The sequence below is a fragment of the Bolinopsis microptera genome, chromosome 3 (assembly GCF_026151205.1).
Source record: "Bolinopsis microptera isolate Bmic1 chromosome 3, MBARI_Bmic_1.0, whole genome shotgun sequence".
Lineage (NCBI taxonomy): Eukaryota > Metazoa > Ctenophora > Tentaculata > Lobata > Bolinopsidae > Bolinopsis > Bolinopsis microptera.
Genome location: NC_087074.1, coordinates 13,723,553 through 13,742,992, shown reverse-complemented (window position 1 = coordinate 13,742,992; position 19,440 = coordinate 13,723,553). Strand labels below are relative to the sequence as shown.

The following is a 19,440-nucleotide window of genomic DNA, read 5'->3' as shown; positions in this document are numbered from 1 at the left end:
CCAAACCATCATAAAAATCAAGTTTCGACCTCTCAACCCACTCGGGCCACTCCCAGGGGCCACGCCCATCCCAAAATGACCGAAATCCAGCTAAATCCAGACTTTAAAATCTTTACCCCTGTAGTGCTTTTATGTTCCGGGGTAGGTGGGACATGTTTTGGTTTAAAAATGGGTTCTGCCTGTCCCAAACCATCATAAAAATCAAGTTTCGACCTCTCAACCCACTCGGGCCACTCCCAGGGGCCACGCCCATCCCAAAATGACCGAAATCCAGCTAAATCCAGACTTTAAAATCTTTACCCCTGTAGTGCTTTTATGTTCCGGGGTAGGTGGGACATGTTTTGGTTTAAAAATGGGTTCTGCCTGTCCCAAACCATCATAAAAATCAAGTTTCGACCTCTCAACCCACTCGGGCCACTCCCAGGGGCCACGCCCATCCCAAAATGACCGAAATCCAGCTAAATCCAGACTTTAAAATCTTTACCCCTGTAGTGCTTTTATGTTCCGGGGTAGGTGGGACATGTTTTGGTTTAAAAATGGGTTCTGCCTGTCCCAAACCATCATAAAAATCAAGTTTCGACCTCTCAACCCACTCGGGCCACTCCCAGGGGCCACGCCCATCCCAAAATGACCGAAATCCAGCTAAATCCAGACTTTAAAATCTTTACCCCTGTAGTGCTTTTATGTTCCGGGGTAGGTGGGACATGTTTTGGTTTAAAAATGGGTTCTGCCTGTCCCAAACCATCATAAAAATCAAGTTTCGACCTCTCAACCCACTCGGGCCACTCCCAGGGGCCACGCCCATCCCAAAATGACCGAAATCCAGCTAAATCCAGACTTTAAAATCTTTACCCCTGTAGTGCTTTTATGTTCCGGGGTAGGTGGGACATGTTTTGGTTTAAAAATGGGTTCTGCCTGTCCCAAACCATCATAAAAATCAAGTTTCGACCTCTCAACCCACTCGGGCCACTCCCAGGGGCCACGCCCATCCCAAAATGACCGAAATCCAGCTAAATCCAGACTTTAAAATCTTTACCCCTGTAGTGCTTTTATGTTCCGGGGTAGGTGGGACATGTTTTGGTTTAAAAATGGGTTCTGCCTGTCCCAAACCATCATAAAAATCAAGTTTCGACCTCTCAACCCACTCGGGCCACTCCCAGGGGCCACGCCCATCCCAAAATGACCGAAATCCAGCTAAATCCAGACTTTAAAATCTTTACCCCTGTAGTGCTTTTATGTTCCGGGGTAGGTGGGACATGTTTTGGTTTAAAAATGGGTTCTGCCTGTCCCAAACCATCATAAAAATCAAGTTTCGACCTCTCAACCCACTCGGGCCACTCCCAGGGGCCACGCCCATCCCAAAATGACCGAAATCCAGCTAAATCCAGACTTTAAAATCTTTACCCCTGTAGTGCTTTTATGTTCCGGGGTAGGTGGGACATGTTTTGGTTTAAAAATGGGTTCTGCCTGTCCCAAACCATCATAAAAATCAAGTTTCGACCTCTCAACCCACTCGGGCCACTCCCAGGGGCCACGCCCATCCCAAAATGACCGAAATCCAGCTAAATCCAGACTTTAAAATCTTTACCCCTGTAGTGCTTTTATGTTCCGGGGTAGGTGGGACATGTTTTGGTTTAAAAATGGGTTCTGCCTGTCCCAAACCATCATAAAAATCAAGTTTCGACCTCTCAACCCACTCGGGCCACTCCCAGGGGCCACGCCCATCCCAAAATGACCGAAATCCAGCTAAATCCAGACTTTAAAATCTTTACCCCTGTAGTGCTTTTATGTTCCGGGGTAGGTGGGACATGTTTTGGTTTAAAAATGGGTTCTGCCTGTCCCAAACCATCATAAAAATCAAGTTTCGACCTCTCAACCCACTCGGGCCACTCCCAGGGGCCACGCCCATCCCAAAATGACCGAAATCCAGCTAAATCCAGACTTTAAAATCTTTACCCCTGTAGTGCTTTTATGTTCCGGGGTAGGTGGGACATGTTTTGGTTTAAAAATGGGTTCTGCCTGTCCCAAACCATCATAAAAATCAAGTTTCGACCTCTCAACCCACTCGGGCCACTCCCAGGGGCCACGCCCATCCCAAAATGACCGAAATCCAGCTAAATCCAGACTTTAAAATCTTTACCCCTGTAGTGCTTTTATGTTCCGGGGTAGGTGGGACATGTTTTGGTTTAAAAATGGGTTTCTGCCTGTCCCAAACCATCATAAAAATCAAGTTTCGACCTCTCAACCCACTCGGGCCACTCCCAGGGGCCACGCCCATCCCAAAATGACCGAAATCCAGCTAAATCCAGACTTTAAAATCTTTACCCCTGTAGTGCTTTTATGTTCCGGGGTAGGTGGGACATGTTTTGGTTTAAAAATGGGTTCTGCCTGTCCCAAACCATCATAAAAATCAAGTTTCGACCTCTCAACCCACTCGGGCCACTCCCAGGGGCCACGCCCATCCCAAAATGACCGAAATCCAGCTAAATCCAGACTTTAAAATCTTTACCCCTGTAGTGCTTTTATGTTCCGGGGTAGGTGGGACATGTTTTAGTTTAAAAATGGGTTCTGCCTGTCCCAAACCATCATAAAAATCAAGTTTCGACCTCTCAACCCACTCGGGCCACTCCCAGGGGCCACGCCCATCCCAAAATGACCGAAATCCAGCTAAAATCCAGACTTTAAAATCTTTACCCCTGTAGTGCTTTTATGTTCCGGGGTAGGTGGGACATGTTTTGGTTTAAAAATGGGTTCTGCCTGTCCCAAACCATCATAAAAATCAAGTTTCGACCTCTCAACCCACTCGGGCCACTCCCAGGGGCCACGCCCATCCCAAAATGACCGAAATCCAGCTAAATCCAGACTTTAAAATCTTTACCCCTGTAGTACTTTTATGTTCCGGGGTAGGTGGGACATGTTTTGGTTTAAAAATGGGTTCTGCCTGTCCCAAACCATCATAAAAATCAAGTTTCGACCTCTCAACCCACTCGGGCCACTCCCAGGGGCCACGCCCATCCCAAAATGACCGAAATCCAGCTAAATCCAGACTTTAAAATCTTTACCCCTGTAGTGCTTTTATGTTCCGGGGTAGGTGGGACATGTTTTGGTTTAAAAATGGGTTCTGCCTGTCCCAAACCATCATAAAAATCAAGTTTCGACCTCTCAACCCACTCGGGCCACTCCCAGGGGCCACGCCCATCCCAAAATGACCGAAATCCAGCTAAATCCAGACTTTAAAATCTTTACCCCTGTAGTGCTTTTATGTTCCGGGGTAGGTGGGACATGTTTTAGTTTAAAAATGGGTTCTGCCTGTCCCAAACCATCATAAAAATCAAGTTTCGACCTCTCAACCCACTCGGGCCACTCCCAGGGGCCACGCCCATCCCAAAATGACCGAAATCCAGCTAAAATCCAGACTTTAAAATCTTTACCCCTGTAGTGCTTTTATGTTCCGGGGTAGGTGGGACATGTTTTGGTTTAAAAATGGGTTCTGCCTGTCCCAAACCATCATAAAAATGAAGTTTCGACCTCTCAACCCACTCGGGCCTCTCCCAGGGGCCACGCCCATCCCAAAATGACCGAAATCCAGCTAAATCCAGACTTTAAAATCTTTACCCCTGTAGTGCTTTTATGTTCCGGGGTAGGTGGGACATGTTTTGGTTTAAAAATAGGTTCTGCCTGTCCCAAACCATCATAAAAATCAAGTTTCGACCTCTCAACCCACTCGGGCCACTCCCAGGGGCCACGCCCATCCCAAAATGACCGAAATCCAGCTAAATCCAGACTTTAAAATCTTTACCCCTGTAGTGCTTTTATGTTCCGGGTAGGTGGGACATGTTTTGGTTTAAAAATGGGTTCTGCCTGTCTTAAACCATCATAAAAATCAAGTTTCGACCTCTCAACCCACTCGGGCCACTCCCAGGGGCCACGCCCATCCCAAAATGACCGAAATCCAGCTAAATCCAGACTTTAAAATCTTTACCCCTGTAGTGCTTTTATGTTCCGGGGTAGGTGGGACATGTTTTGGTTTAAAAATGGGTTCTGCCTGTCCCAAACCATCATAAAAATCAAGTTTCGACCTCTCAACCCACTCGGCCACTCCCAGGGGCCACGCCCCATCCCAAAATGACCGAAATCCAGCTAAATCCAGACTTTTAAAATCTTGACCCCTGTAGTGCTTTTATGTTCCGGGGTAGGTGGGACATGTTTTGGTTTAAAAATGGGTTTTGCCTGTCCCAAACCATCATAAAAATCAAGTTTCGACCTCTCAACCCACTCGGGCCACTCCCAGGGCCAACGCCCATCCCAAAATGACCGAAATCCAGCTAAATCCAGACTTTAAAATCTTTACCCCCTGTAGTGCTTTTATGTTCCGGGTAGGTGGGACATGTTTTAGTTTAAAAATGGGTTCTGCCTGTCCCAAACCATCATAAAAATCAAGTTTCGACGTCTCAACCCACTCGGCCACTCCCAGGGGCCACGCCCATCCCAAAATGACCGAAATCCAGCCAAATCCAGACTTTAAAATCTTTTACCCCTGTAGTGCTTTTATGTTCCGGGTAGGTGGGACATGTTTTAGTTTAAAAATGGGTTCTGCCTCTCCAAACCATCATAAAAATCAAGTTTCGACCTCTCTAACCCACTCAGGGCCACTCCCAGGGGCCACGCCCATCCCAAAATGACCGAAATCCAGCTAAAATCCAGACTTTAAAAATCTTTACCCCTGTAGTGCTTTTATGTTCCGGGGTAGGTGGGACATGTTTTAGTTTAAAAATGGGTTCTGCCTGTCCCAAACCATCATAAAAATCAAGTTTCGACCTTCAACCCACTCGGGCCACTCCCAGGGGCCACGCCCATCCCAAATGACCGAAATCCAGCCTAAATCCAGACTTTAAAATCTTTACCCCTTTAGTGCTTTTATGTTCCGGGGTAGGTGGGACATGTTTTAGTTTTAAATGGGTTCTGCCTGTCCCAAACCATCATAAAAATCAAGTTTCGACCTCTCAACCCACTCGGGCCACTCCCAGGGGCCACGCCCATCGCAAAATGACCGAAATCCAGCCAAATCCAGACTTTAAAATCTTTACCCCTGTAGTGCTTTTATGTTCCGGGGTAGGTGGGACATGTTTTAGTTTAAAAATGGGTTCTGCCTGTCCAAACCATCATAAAAATCAAGTTTCGACCTCTCAACCCACTCGGGCCACTCCCAGGGGCCACGCCCATCCCAAAATGACCGAAATCCAGCTAAAATCCAGACTTTAAAATCTTTACCCCTGTAGTGCTTTTATGTTCCGCGGGTAGGTGGGACATGTTTTAGTTTAAAAATGGGTTCTGCCTGTCCCAAACCATCATAAAATCAAGTTTCGACCTCTCAACCCACTCGGCCACTCCCAGGGGCCACGCCCATCCCAAAATGACCGAAATCAGCCAAATCCAGACTTTAAAATCTTACCCCTGTAGTGCTTTATGTTCCGGGGTAGGGTGGGACATGTTTAGTTTAAAAATGGGTTCTGCCTGTCCCAAACCATCATAAAAATCAAGTTTCGACCTCTCAACCCACTCGGGCTACTCCCAGGGGCCACGCCCATCCCAAAATGACAGAAATCCAGCTAAATCCAGACTTTAAAATCTTTACCCCTGTAGTGCTTTTATGTTCCGGGGTAGGTTGGACATGTTTTAGTTTAAAAATGGGTTCTGCCTGTCCCAAACCATCATAAAATATCAAGTTTCGACCTTCAACCCACTCGGGCCACTCCCAGGGGGGCCACGCCCATCCCAATAATGACCGAAATCCAGCTAAATCCAGACTTTAAAATCTTTACCCCTGTAGTGCTTTATGTCCGGGTAGGTGGGACATGTTTTAGTTTAAAAATGGGTTTCTACCTGTCCCAAACCATCATAAAAATCTAGTTTCGACCTCTCTACCACTCGGGCCACTCCCAGGGGCCACGCCCATCCCAAAATGACCGAAATCCAGCTAAATCCAGACTTTAAAATCTTTACCCCTGTAGTGCTTTTATGTTCCGGGGTAGGTGGGACAGTTTTAGTTTAAAAATGGTTCTGCTGCCTGGCCCAAACCATCATAAAAATGCATGTTTCGACCTCTCAAACCCACTCGCGGGCCACTCCAGGGGCCACGCCCATCCCAAAAATGACCGAAAATCCAGTAGCCAAATCCAGACTTTAAAATCTTTACCCCGTAGTGCTTTTATGTTCCGGGGTAGGTGGGGACATGTTTTAGTTGAAAAATGGGTTCTGCCTGTCCACAAACCATCATAAAAATCAGTTTCGACCTCTCAACCCACTCGGGGCTACTCCCAGGGCCACGCCCATCCCAAAATGACAGAAATCCAGCTAAATCCAGACTTTAAAATCGTTACCCCTGTAGTGCTTTTATGTTCCGGGGTAGGTGGGACATGTTTTTAGTTTAAAAAATGGGTTCCTGCCTGTCCCAAACCATCATATAAATCAAGTTTCGACCTTTCGACAACCCACTCGGGCCACTCCCAGGGGCCACGCCCATCCCAAAATGACCGAAATCCAGCTAAATCCAGACTTTAAAAATCTTTACCCCTGAGTGCTTTATGTTCCGGGGTAGTGGGACATGTTTTAGTTTAAAAATGGGTTCTCTAACCTGTCCCCTAACCATCATAAAATCTAGTTTCGACCTCTCTAACCCACTCGGGCCACTCCCAGGGGGCCACGCCCATCCCAAAATGGACCGAAATCCAGCAAAAATCCAGACTTTAAAATCTTTTACCCCTGTAGTGCTTTTATGTTCCGGGGTAGGTGGGACATGTTTTAGTTTAAAAATGGGTTCTGCCTCTCCCAAACCATCATAAATATCAAGTTTCGACCTCTCAACCCACTCAGGCCACTCCCAGGGGCCACGCCCATCCCAAAATGACCGAAAGCCAGCTAAAATACAGACTTTAAAATCTTTACCCCCGGTAGTCTTTTAATGTTACGGGGTAGGTGGGGACATGTTTTTAGTTTAAAAATGGGTTCTGCCTGTCCCGAAACCATCATAAAAATCAAGTTTCGACCTTCAACCCACTCGGGCCACTCCCAGGGGCCTCGCCATCCAGAAATGACCGAAATCCAGCCAAATCCAGACTTTAAAATCTTTACCCCTTTGAGTGCTTTTATGTTCCGGGGTAGGTGGGGACATGTTTAGTTTAAAAATGGGTTCTGCCTGTCCCAGAACCATCATAAAAATCAGTTTCGACCTCGCAACCACTCGGGCCACTCCCAGGGGGCCACGCCCATCGCAAAATGACCGAAAATCCAGCCAAATCCAGACTTTAAAATCTTTACCCCTGGAGTGCTTTATGGTTCCGGGGTAGGGTGACATGTTTTAGTTTAAAAATGGGTTCTGCCTGTCCCAAACCATCATAAAAATCAAGTTTCGACCTCTCAACCCACTCGGGGCCACTCCCAGGGCCACGCCCATCCCAAAATGACCGAAATCCAGCTAAAATCCAGATTTTAAAATCTTTACCCCTGTAGTGCTTTTATGTTCCGGGGTAGGTGGGACATGTTTTAGTTTAAAAATGGGTTCTTCTGCCGGCCCCAAACCAGCATAAAAATCAAGTTTCGACCTCTCAACCCACTCGGGCCACTCCCAGGGGGCCACGCCCATCCCAAAATGACCGAAATCCAGCCAATCCAGACTTTAAAATCTTTACCCCTGTAGTGCTTTAAGTTCCGGGGTAGGTGGGACCATGTTTTAGTTTAGAAAAATGGGTTCTGCCTGTCCCAAACCATCATAAAAATCAAGTTTCGACCTCTCAACCCACTCGGGGCTACTCCCAGGGGCCACGCCCATCCCAAAAGGACAGAAATCCAGCTAAATCCAGACGTTAAAATCTTTACCCCTGTAGTGCTTTTATGTTCCGGGGTAGGTGGGACATGTTTTAAGTTTAAAAAATGGGTTCTTGCCTTGTCCATAACCATCATAAAAATCAAGTTTTCGACCTTTCAAACCCACTCGGGCCACTCCCAGGGGCCACGCCCATCCAAAAATGACCGAAATCCAGCTAAATCCAGACTTTTAAAATCTTTACCCCTGTATGCTTTTATGTTCCGGGGTAGGTGGGACATGTTTTTTAGTTTAAAAATGGGTTCTACCTGTCCCAAACCATCATAAAAATCTAGTTTCGACCTCTCTAACCCCACTCGGGCGCCACTCCCAGGGGCCACGCCGCATCCCAAAATGACCGAAATCCAGCTAAAATCCAGACTTTAAAATCTTTACCCCTGTAGTGCTTTTATGTTCCGGGGTAGGTGGGACATTTTTTAGTTTAAAAATGGTTCTGCCTGTCCCAAACCATCAAAAAAGCAAGTTTCGACCTCTCAACCCACTCGGCCACTCCCCAGGGGCCACGCCCATCCCAAAATTTACTGAAATCCAGGTTTATGTTCCGGGGTAAAATCAAATCCAGACAGAATGAGAAATCTTAACACCTGGAAGGATGTTATGTTCCGGGGTATTCTTTTTGGTATGACTACTAACACCACTCATTCGAGGAATAGATTCATTTTCATTTTTTCAAGAATATTCATTTTCATTTTTTTATGAAGGTTCATGATCGCATTTATTCGATAGTTTTGATAATCAGATCGAGCCAAATTTTATAGGATCGTATTTGGCCATTCAAATTACGTTGGATCTGAAAAAATGAGGGTTGTAGCTTCTCAGATGAACGAGATACGAGGCATGACGAGTTATCCATTACGTATGATCAGGTGATTCGATTACCTGTTCAGGTGATTAGATGGCCCCGTCAAATTGCAAGGGAACCCAATTAAGGTGACCTATCACAGAATCACCCTATCAGATTTTGTTAACGAGATACATTAAATGCTTGATAACTTCGTTCATTTCAAATACGTTTGGGCTCAATTTTTCAGATCAGATGCAACTATTAATTATCTGCAGTAATCTGAAATAAATGGGCGTCTAGCATGTCCGGAAAGAACAATAATAGGTGATTTATATTATATGGGCGTAGTCTTTCAGAGGTACGTATCGAGAATGACTCGGACCGAAAATTTTCTAAGTCACAATTTTTCAAAGTTTTTCTGGAAACTACTTATGTTCATGTTTCATGCTACCTGATCATTCTGAGCCAAAAATATTTTTTTCGGTTTTCGAAGTTCGATATACGATTTTGGACTCGAGGGTCCCCTTTGTAATGCGATCTCGGAAGGCAGGCCTCCCGTTCGCAATACGAGCTCGGAAGCGGTAGCTCTGCTTTTAGAGGTACGTATCGAGAAATGACTCGGACCGAAAATTTTCTAAGTCAAAATTTTTCAAAGTTTTCTCGAAACTACTTTTGTTCATGTTTCATGCTATCCTGATCATTCTGAGCCAAAAATATTTATTTCGGTTTTCGAAGTTCGATATACGATTTTGGACTCGAGGGTCCCCTTTGTAATGCGATCTCGGGAGGCAGGCCTCCCGTTCGCAATACGAGCTCGGAAGCGGGAGCTCTGCTTTCAGAGGTACGTATCGAGAATGACTCGGACTTAAAATTTCTAAGTCAAAATTTTTAAAAAAGTTTTTCTGGAAACTACTTTTGTTCATGTTTCATGCTATCCTGATCATTCTGAGCCAAAAATATTTATTTCGGTTTCGAAGTTCGATATACGATTTTGGACTCGAGGGTCCCCTTTGTAATGCGATCTCGGAAGGCAGGCCTCCCGTTCGCAATACGAGCTCGGAAGCGGTAGCTCTGCTTTTAGAGGTACGTATCGAGAATGACTCGGACCGAAAATTTTCTAAGTCAAAATTTAACAAAAGTTTTTCTGGAAACTACTTTTGTTCATGTTTCATGCTATCCTGATCATTCTGAGCCAAAAATATTTATTTCGGTTTTCGAAGTTCGATATAGGATTTTGGACTCGAGGGTCCCCTTTGTAATGCGATCTCGGAAGGCAGGCCTCCCGTTCGCAATACGAGCTCGGAAGCGGTAGCTCTGCTTTTAGAGGTACGTATCGAGAATGACTCGGACCGAAAATTTTCTAAGTCAAAATTTTTCAAAGTTTTTCTCGAAACTACTTTTGTTCATGTTTCATGCTATCCTGATCATTCTGAGCCAAAAATATTTATTTCGGTTTTCGAAGTTCGATATACAATTTTGGACTCGAGGGTCCCCTTTGTAATGCGATCTCGGAAGGCAGGCCTCCCGTTCGCAATACGAGCTCAGAAGCGGTAGCTCTGCTTTTAGAGGTACGTATCGAGAATGACTCGGACCGAAAATTTTCTAAGTCAAAATTTTTCAAAGTTTTTCTGGAAACTACTTTTGTTCATGTTTCATGCTATCCTGATCATTCTGAGCCAAAAATATTTTTTTTCGGTTTTCGAAGTTCGATATACGATTTTGGACTCGAGGGTCCCCTTTGTAATGCGATCTCGGAAGGCAGGCCTCCCGTTCGCAATACGAGCTCGGAAGCGGTAGCTCTGCTTTTAGAGGTACGTATCGAGAATGACTCGGACCGAAAATTTTCTAAGTCAAAATTTTTCAAAGTTTTTCTCGAAACTACTTTTGTTCATGTTTCATCGGGGGGGAATCAGGTACCAAGTGCCGGACATCACGTCGACTAAGTGTAGTTTTGGATATTTTTCACTAGACCCACCCACCCCCTTTGCGGTACTAACTGTGTTTTGGATAATACGTAAGACACCCACCCCTTTTGCCGCCTTTTGCGGTACTAACTGTCGAAAAATCATGGTACTAACTGTTTTTTGGTATATAGAATAAGATACCCACCCATAATTGCTTTAAACAGCTCATTAAACATTGGAAATGGGAAAATTATACCCACTATTTAGTAGGGGTTTTGTTTTCAATGTAGTCGAATTAGATAAAAAGTTACACAAAAAATTTTTAAATTACAAAAAAAACCCAAAAAAAAACTCAAAAAAAAAACCTCAAAAACCCATTCCCAAAATTGAAATTTGAGGTAAAATGGTTTTTTTGGGGTTGGACACCCAAAAAATGAACCCCTCAGTACCATGTACTAACTGTTTTTCTGGAAAATGGGCAGTAGACCCACCAGTTAGTACCATGTACTAACTGTGTTTTTGGGAGAAAAAATGACCCACCCACCAACGTCATGTCCGGTACTAAGTGTATGATCCCCCCCCGGTTTCATGCTATCCTGTTCATTCTGAGCCAAAAATATTTATTTCGGTTTTCGAAGTTCGATATACGATTTTGGACTCGAGGGTCCCCTTTGTAATGCGATCTCGGAAGGCAGGCCTCCCGTTCGCAATACGAGCTCGGAAGCGGGAGCTCTGCTTTCAGAGGTACGTATCGAGAATGACTCGGACTTAAAATTTTCTAAGTCAAAATTTTTAAAAAGTTTTTCTGGAAACTACTTTTGTTCATGTTTCATGCTATCCTGATCATTCTGAGCCAAAAATATTTATTTCGGTTTTCGAAGTTCGATATACGATTTTGGACTCGAGGGTCCCCTTTGTAATGCGATCTCGGAAGGCAGGCCTCCCGTTCGCAATACGAGCTCAGAAGCGGTAGCTCTGCTTTTAGAGGTACGTATCGAGAATGACTCGGACCGAAAATTTTCTAAGTCAAAATTTTTCAAAGTTTTTCTCGAAACTACTTTTGTTCATGTTTCATGCTATCCTGATCATTCTGAGCCGAAAATATATTTTTCGGTTTTCGAAGTTCGATATACGATTTTGGACTCGAGGGTCCCCTTTGTAATGCGATCTCGGAAGGCAGGCCTCCCGTTTGCAATACGAGCTCGGAAGCGGTAGCTCTGCTTTTAGAGGTACGTATCGAGAATGACTCGGACCGAAAATTTTCTAAGTCAAAATTTTTCAAAGTTTTTCTCGAAACTACTTTTGTTCATGTTTCATGCTATCCTGATCATTCTGAGCCTATTGTGGATGTGAGTGGGTTGAGAGGTCGAAACTTGATTTTTATGATGGTTCGGGACAGGTAGAACCCATTTTTAAACTAAAACATGTCCCACCTACCCCGGAACATAAAAGCACTACAGGGGTAAAGATTTTAAAGTCTGGATTTTAGCTGGATTTCGGTAATTTTGGGATGGGCGTGGCCCCTGGGAGTGGCCTGAGTGGGTTGAGAGGTCGAAACTTGATTTTTATGATGGTTTGGGACAGGTAGAACCCATTTTTAAACTAAAACATGTCCCACCTACCCCGGAACATAAAAGCACTACAGGGGTAAAGATTTTAAAAGTCTGGATTTTAGCTGGATTTCGGTAATTTTGGGATGGGCGTGGCCCCTGGGAGTGGCCTGAGTGGGTTGAGAGGTCGAAACTTGATTTTTATGATGGTTTGGGACAGGTAGAACCCATTTTTAAACTAAAACATGTCCCACCTACCCCGGAACATAAAAGCACTACAGGGGTAAAGATTTTAAAGTCTGGATTTTAGCTGGATTTCGGTAATTTTGGGATGGGCGTGGCCCCTGGGAGTGGCCCCTGGGAGTGGCCTGAGTGGGTTGAGAGGTCGAAACTTGATTTTTATGATGGTTTGGGACAGGTAGAACCCATTTTTAAACTAAAACATGTCCCACCTACCCCGGAACATAAAAGCACTACAGGGTAAAGATTTTAAAGTCTGGATTTTAGCTGGATTTCGGTAATTTTGGGATGGGCGTGGCCCCTGGGAGTGGCCTGAGTGGGTTGAGAGGTCGAAACTTGATTTTTATGATGGTTTGGGACAGGTAGAATCCATTTTTAAACTAAAACATGTCCCACCTACCCCGAAACATAAAAGCACTACAGGGGTAAAGATTTTAAAGTCTGGATTTTAGCTGGATTTCGGTAATTTTGGGATGGGCGTGGCCCCTGGGAGTGGCCTGAGTGGGTTGAGAGGTCGAAACTTGATTTTTTATGATGGTTTGGGACAGGTAGAACCCATTTTTTAAACTAAAACATGTCCCACCTACCCCGGAACATAAAAGCACTACAGGGGGTAAAGATTTTAAAGTCTGGATTTAGCTGGATTTCGGTAATTTTGGGATGGGCGGTGGCCCCTGGGAGTGGCCTGAGTGGGTTGAGAGGTCGAAACTTGATTTTTATGATGGTTTGGGACGGGTAGAACCCATTTTTAAACTAAAACATGTCCCACCTACCCCTGAACATAAAAGCACTACAGGGGTAAAGATTTTAAAGTCTGGATTTTAGCTGGATTTCGGTAATTTTGGGATGGGCGTGGCCCCTGGGAGTGGCCTGAGTGGGTTGAGAGGTCGAAACTTGATTTTTATGATGGTTTGGGACAGGTAGAACCCATTTTTTAAACTAAAACATGTCCCACCTACCCCGGAACATAAAAGCACTACAGGGGTAAAGATTTTAAAGTCTGGATTTTAGCTGGATTTCGGTAATTTTGGGATGGGCGTGGCCCCTGGGAGTGGCCTGAGTGGGTTGAGAGGTCGAAACTTGATTTTTATGATGGTTTGGGACAGGTAGAACCCATTTTTAAACTAAAACATGTCCCACCTACCCCGGAACATAAAAGCACTACAGGGGTAAAGATTTTAAAATCTGGATTTTAGCTGGATTTCGGTAATTTTGGGATGGGCGTGGCCCCTGGGAGTGGCCTGAGTGGGTTGAGAGGTCGAAACTTGATTTTTATGATGGTTTGGGACAGGTAGAACCCATTTTTAAACTAAAACATGTCCCACCTACCCCGGAACATAAAAGCACTACAGGGGTAAAGATTTTAAAGTCTGGATTTTAGCTGGATTTCGGTAATTTTGGGATGGGCGTGGCCCCTGGGAGTGGCCCCTGGGAGTGGCCTGAGTGGGTTGAGAGGTCGAAACTTGATTTTATGATGGTTTGGGACAGGTAGAACCCATTTTAAACTAAAACATGTCCCACCTACCCCGGAACATAAAAGCACTACAGGGGTAAAGATTTTAAAGTCTGGATTTAGCTGGATTTCGGTAATTTTGGGATGGGCGTGGCCCCTGGGAGTGGTCTGCGTGGGTTGAGAGGTCGAAACTTGATTTTTTATGATGGTTTGGGACAGGTAGAAACCATTTTTAAACTAAAACATGTCCCACCTACCCCGAAACATAAAAGCACTACAGGGGTAAAGATTTTAAAGTCTGGATTTTAGCTGGATTTCGGTAATTTGGGATGGGCGTGGCCCCTGGGAGTGGCCTGAGTGGGTTGAGAGGTCGAAACTTGATTTTTATGATGGTTTGGGGACAGGTAGAACCCATTTTTAAACTAAAACATGTCCCACCCTACCCCGGAACATAAAAGCACTACAGGGGTAAAGATTTTAAAGTCTGGATTTTAGCTGGATTTCGGTAATTTTGGGATGGGCGTGGCCCCTGGGAGTGGCCTGAGTGGGTTGAGAGGTCGAAACTTGATTTTTATGATGGTTTGGGACAGGTAGAACCCATTTTTAAACTAAAACATGCCCCACCTACCCCGGAACATAAAAGCACTACAGGGGTAAAGATTTAAAGTCTGGATTTTAGCTGGATTTCGGTAATTTTGGGATGGGCGTGGGCCCCTGGGAGTGGCCTGAGTGGGTTGAGAGGTCGAAACTTGATTTTTATGATGGTTTGGGACAGGTAGAACCCATTTTTTAAACTAAAACATGTCCCACCTACCCCGAAACATAAAAGCACTACAGGGGTAAAGATTTAAAGTCTGGATTTTAGCTGGATTTTCGGTAATTTTGGGATGGGCGTGGCCCCTGGGAGTGGCCTGAGTGGGTTGAGAGGTCGAAACTTGATTTTTATGATGGTTTGGGACAGGTAGAACCCATTTTTAAACTAAAACATGTCCCACCTACCCCGGAACATAAAAGCACTACAGGGGTAAAGATTTTAAAGTCTGGATTTTAGCTGGATTTCGGTAATTTTGGGATGGGCGTGGCCCCTGGGAGTGGCCTGAGTGGGTTGAGAGGTCGAAACTTGATTTTTATGATGGTTTGGGACAGGTAGAACCCATTTTTAAACTAAAACATGTCCCACCTACCCCGGAACATAAAAGCACTACAGGGGTAAAGATTTTAAAGTCTGGATTTTAGCTGGATTTCGGTAATTTTGGGATGGGCGTGGCCCCTGGGAGTGGCCTGAGTGGGTTGAGAGGTCGAAACTTGATTTTTATGATGGTTTGGGACAGGTAGAACCCATTTTTAAACTAAAACATGCCCCACCTACCCCGGAACATAAAAGCACTACAGGGGTAAAGATTTTAAAGCCTGGATTTTAGCTGGATTTCGGTAATTTTGGGATGGGCGTGGCCCCTGGGAGTGGCCTGAGTGGGTTGAGAGGTCGAAACTTGATTTTTATGATGGTTTGGGACAGGTAGAACCCATTTTTAAACTAAAACATGTCCCACCTACCCCGGAACATAAAAGCACTACAGGGGTAAAGATTTTAAAGTCTGGATTTTAGCTGGATTTCGGTAATTTTGGGATGGGCGTGGCCCCTGGGAGTGGCCTGAGTGGGTTGAGAGGTCGAAACTTGATTTTTATGATGGTTTGGGACAGGTAGAACCCATTTTTAAACTAAAACATGTCCCACCTACCCCGGAACATAAAAGCACTACAGGGGTAAAGATTTTAAAGTCTGGATTTTAGCTGGATTTCGGTAATTTTGGGATGGGCGTGGCCCCTGGGAGTGGCCTGAGTGGGTTGAGAGGTCGAAACTTGATTTTTATGATGGTTTGGGACAGGTAGAACCCATTTTTAAACTAAAACATGTCCCACCTACCCCGGAACATAAAAGCACTACAGGGGTAAAGATTTTAAAGTCTGGATTTTAGCTGGATTTCGGTAATTTTGGGATGGGCGTGGCCCCTGGGAGTGGCCTGAGTGGGTTGAGAGGTCGAAACTTGATTTTTATGATGGTTTGGGACAGGTAGAACCCATTTTTAAACTAAAACATGTCCCACCTACCCCGGAACATAAAAGCACTACAGGGGTAAAGATTTTAAAGTCTGGATTTTAGCTGGATTTCGGTAATTTTGGGATGGGCGTGGCCCCTGGGAGTGGCCTGAGTGGGTTGAGAGGTCGAAACTTGATTTTTATGATGGTTTGGGACAGGTAGAACCCATTTTTAAACTAAAACATGTCCCACCTACCCCGGAACATAAAAGCACTACAGGGGTAAAGATTTTAAAGTCTGGATTTTAGCTGGATTTCGGTAATTTTGGGATGGGCGTGGCCCCTGGGAGTGGCCTGAGTGGGTTGAGAGGTCGAAACTTGATTTTTATGATGGTTTGGGACAGGTAGAACCCATTTTAAAACTAAAACATGTCCCACCTACCCCGGAACATAAAAGCACTACAGGGGTAAAGATTTTAAAGTCTGGATTTTAGCTGGATTTCGGTAATTTTGGGATGGGCGTGGCCCCTGGGAGTGGCCCGAGTGGGTTGAGAGGTCGAAACTTGATTTTTATGATGGTTTGGGACAGGCAGAACCCATTTTTAAACTAAAACATGTCCCGCCTACCCCGGAACATAAAAGCACTACAGGGGTAAAGATTTTAAAGTCTGGATTTTAGCTGGATTTCGGTCATTTTGGGATGGGCGTGGCCCCTGGGAGTGGCCTGAGTGGGTTGAGAGGTCGAAACTTGATTTTTATGATGGTTTGGGACAGGTAGAACCCATTTTTAAACTAAAACATGTCCCACCTACCCGGGAACATAAAAGCACTACAGGGGTAAAGATTCTCGATCTGGATTTTACCAGGATTTCAGTCATTTTTGGATTGGCCAACTCTGTGAGTGGCTTGAGTGGTTCAAGAGCTTAAAACTTGGTCTTTGTGATCGTTAGGGATATGTACTACCTATTTAACCACCAAACATATTTCAAATACTCAGCAACACAAATCCCCTTCAGGGCCCAGGGGTAAAGATTCTCATTCTGGATTTTTAGGGATTTGTCACAGATTTCAAGCTATTTGGGATGGGCGGCCTGAGTGGGGTGGATGTGTTACTTAGATTTTCATATCTTATAAGTGTCTTTAAAAGTATAAGTACGAGCAGTTTATTGAGACTTCTGACTGCTACCGTCGTACTACGACTCTACGACTCGTAGATTCTACAATGATAAATATTGTTAAGTACGTGCGGCGCGCAAAATCCACTACAAAATCCACTACAAAATTCAGGGAAACGTCTTCTGCCAATGTGCCGACCCAGTCACAGCTATTGTCGGAATTTACGAAACGCGCGACAAGGCTTGCTTTATATAGAGGGTTTTCCCGCGCGAAATTACCGCGTGCTTTGGCTGGCTGGCAGTTCACTTTTATAACAAAACAATTAAACAAACTCAGATATTTTGACAACATTTAATTACTCTAATGATTGCTATCATCCAATGCAATAGAATGATCACATTACGAAAACTTTTATATAAATTGTAGGGTCTTCCTTACAACATATTATCATCTTCAGGTCTAAAGTATATAAGCTTGATTTCAAAGGTCGCCATTTCTACGTAATTTTCAGAGTAAATACTGAGGTAAGGACTCCTGTAAAATGAGTGGAAATGTTCATGATTCACCTCTTGGGTTATTAATAATTAATTATTTATGATAATTTATGTTGCTTCAAGTTATCGTCAATTTATTGAAGATTACTGTGTCTCAGGGACCTGGAAAAGATACCATTATACTGAAATTTGTCAACAAACAGTGTTGTAAGTTGTTTTGGAGGAGGTGCGTGGAATACCACGCATTCTTTAGACTTAAGAGACGGGATTACACGGCTTCCAGACCAAGTTTAGCGGCTTCAACAGTTCCTGCTGGGACCTTAACTAGAGGGTTAGCTCTAATGTTAAGATCTGTAGTTTAATTCTTACAGTTCAGATCCGTTACGTGTACATTTTTATAATTTCAAATGTGTTAAGAACTATCTTTTTGGTGGAATATGGACATAATTATAAATGAAGAATGAGGATTGGTATTTTGGACCCATTAACAAATCGTTTCCCATTTTCAGAGCGCCAGGTCGTTCGACCATATCTGGGCCCAGTACGCAGCTTTCAGATTTCAGAGAACTGGATAGAAACCATCACAGTACTCCAAGAAGCAAAGAGGCTGAAGATGTGTCCCATCACAATGGAGGTCCGTTCCTCAGATATACTTTCCATTTGTGTAGCTAGCATGCTATTTTAGCTGTTTATGGATGAACTTTTCAGCGTCGAAAATTAAACCAATTTAATGGGAGAGCGTCGTGATGATTCAATATTCATTCACTCTTTTTATCAACAGACCGTTCACTGACTCTGGATAGAAGCTTATCGAGAAACTCTGAAAACCGGGGCGGTGAAAACAGAGGTTACTCGACCTTGCCTCCAAACTACAAGAAACAGCATTCTGACACCATCTCCAGCAAATTTAACTCTTCGGGTATGTTATTTTGTCGTAAACGTAACTTTTAAGCTGTGCATTAAACACTTTTGGATATGTGTTTTTACCAAAGTTTTCAATGAAAAGTTGTGTCATTAAATAATATTATATAATGGGATACGCGTTCTTCGATATTGCATGTCTTTGTTGAGTAAGCTTGTGTTACAAAGTTGTGTGGATTTCTATGTGGCTAATCTTTAATCTTCTATGTATAGTGATTTCAGTGGACAGTGGCAGTTACCATTTGGGTACAGGTGCCAGCCAAGACATACTGTCTGACATGATGTCTGAAAAGGATGCCAGGGCATCAGCCAACGAGATTTTCAAGAATGCGGAGGTAAATTTAACCAAATCTTCACATTAGCCTTTTTATCATCGCACTACCAACATTTTTGATACTTCTATTTATTTTTGATACTATATTCATATAGTCCAGTTTTACACAGGCCTTCGCAGCTTCATCGATATTCGAGTTAAAACCTATTACAATTCTCGATTGCCAAACAATGTACTTAGTTTCCTTCTCAAGACAACCTTCTCTTCAGTTGGAGCCGCACAGCAAAGAGGAGTTTGTTGCACTTTTCCAACAAATAAGCCAGGAGCTAAACAAGGAGCAACTGGTGACATCTTCCCCTGAGTTGCGACGACACTCTCCCGACCGGAGACCAGCCCCCGAACATCAACCCTCCTCTCCAGATCGTCAACACTCTGTGGACAGACATCAGGAGCCTCAACTTGCCTCCCCACAGTTACCTCCCCAAACGTGAGTCATTTTAAAGATGGTACAGATAAGCCCACACTAAAATTCCAAAAACACGGGATTCTGGAAGTTTGACCCGGAGGAAATATTTGTTCGGAAAGAAATGTTTGATGCCATAGAGGAAATATAAAGAAAATTTACCTGAATTTCGAACTGGGGAGGGGAGGGGAACTGGGAAGGAAGTCGAAAAATTTGCGAGCGAAGCTAGCGACCAACAGGAAATAAAAAGTTTGGAACTGTGATACAATTTTAAGCTTTCTGGATGTGGGCGAATAAATTTCAGGTTTGATGTGTCGCAAAT

At 44.2% G+C, this 19,440-nt stretch overlaps 1 protein-coding gene across 1 annotated transcript in view; it reads left to right on the top strand.

The window, feature by feature from the left end:
• LOC134813594 (FERM, ARHGEF and pleckstrin domain-containing protein 2-like) overlaps positions 1 to 19,440 on the top strand; it is a 59,982-nt gene that overhangs the window by 20,217 nt on the left and 20,325 nt on the right. Inside the window, exons 8-13 of the mRNA XM_063821453.1 lie at positions 17,424 to 17,490; positions 17,619 to 17,791; positions 17,970 to 18,094; positions 18,242 to 18,379; positions 18,604 to 18,716; positions 18,925 to 19,142. Of these exons, the coding sequence (XP_063677523.1) occupies positions 17,424 to 17,490; positions 17,619 to 17,791; positions 17,970 to 18,094; positions 18,242 to 18,379; positions 18,604 to 18,716; positions 18,925 to 19,142 (834 nt within the window). The remainder of the gene's footprint in view (positions 1 to 17,423; positions 17,491 to 17,618; positions 17,792 to 17,969; positions 18,095 to 18,241; positions 18,380 to 18,603; positions 18,717 to 18,924; positions 19,143 to 19,440) is intronic.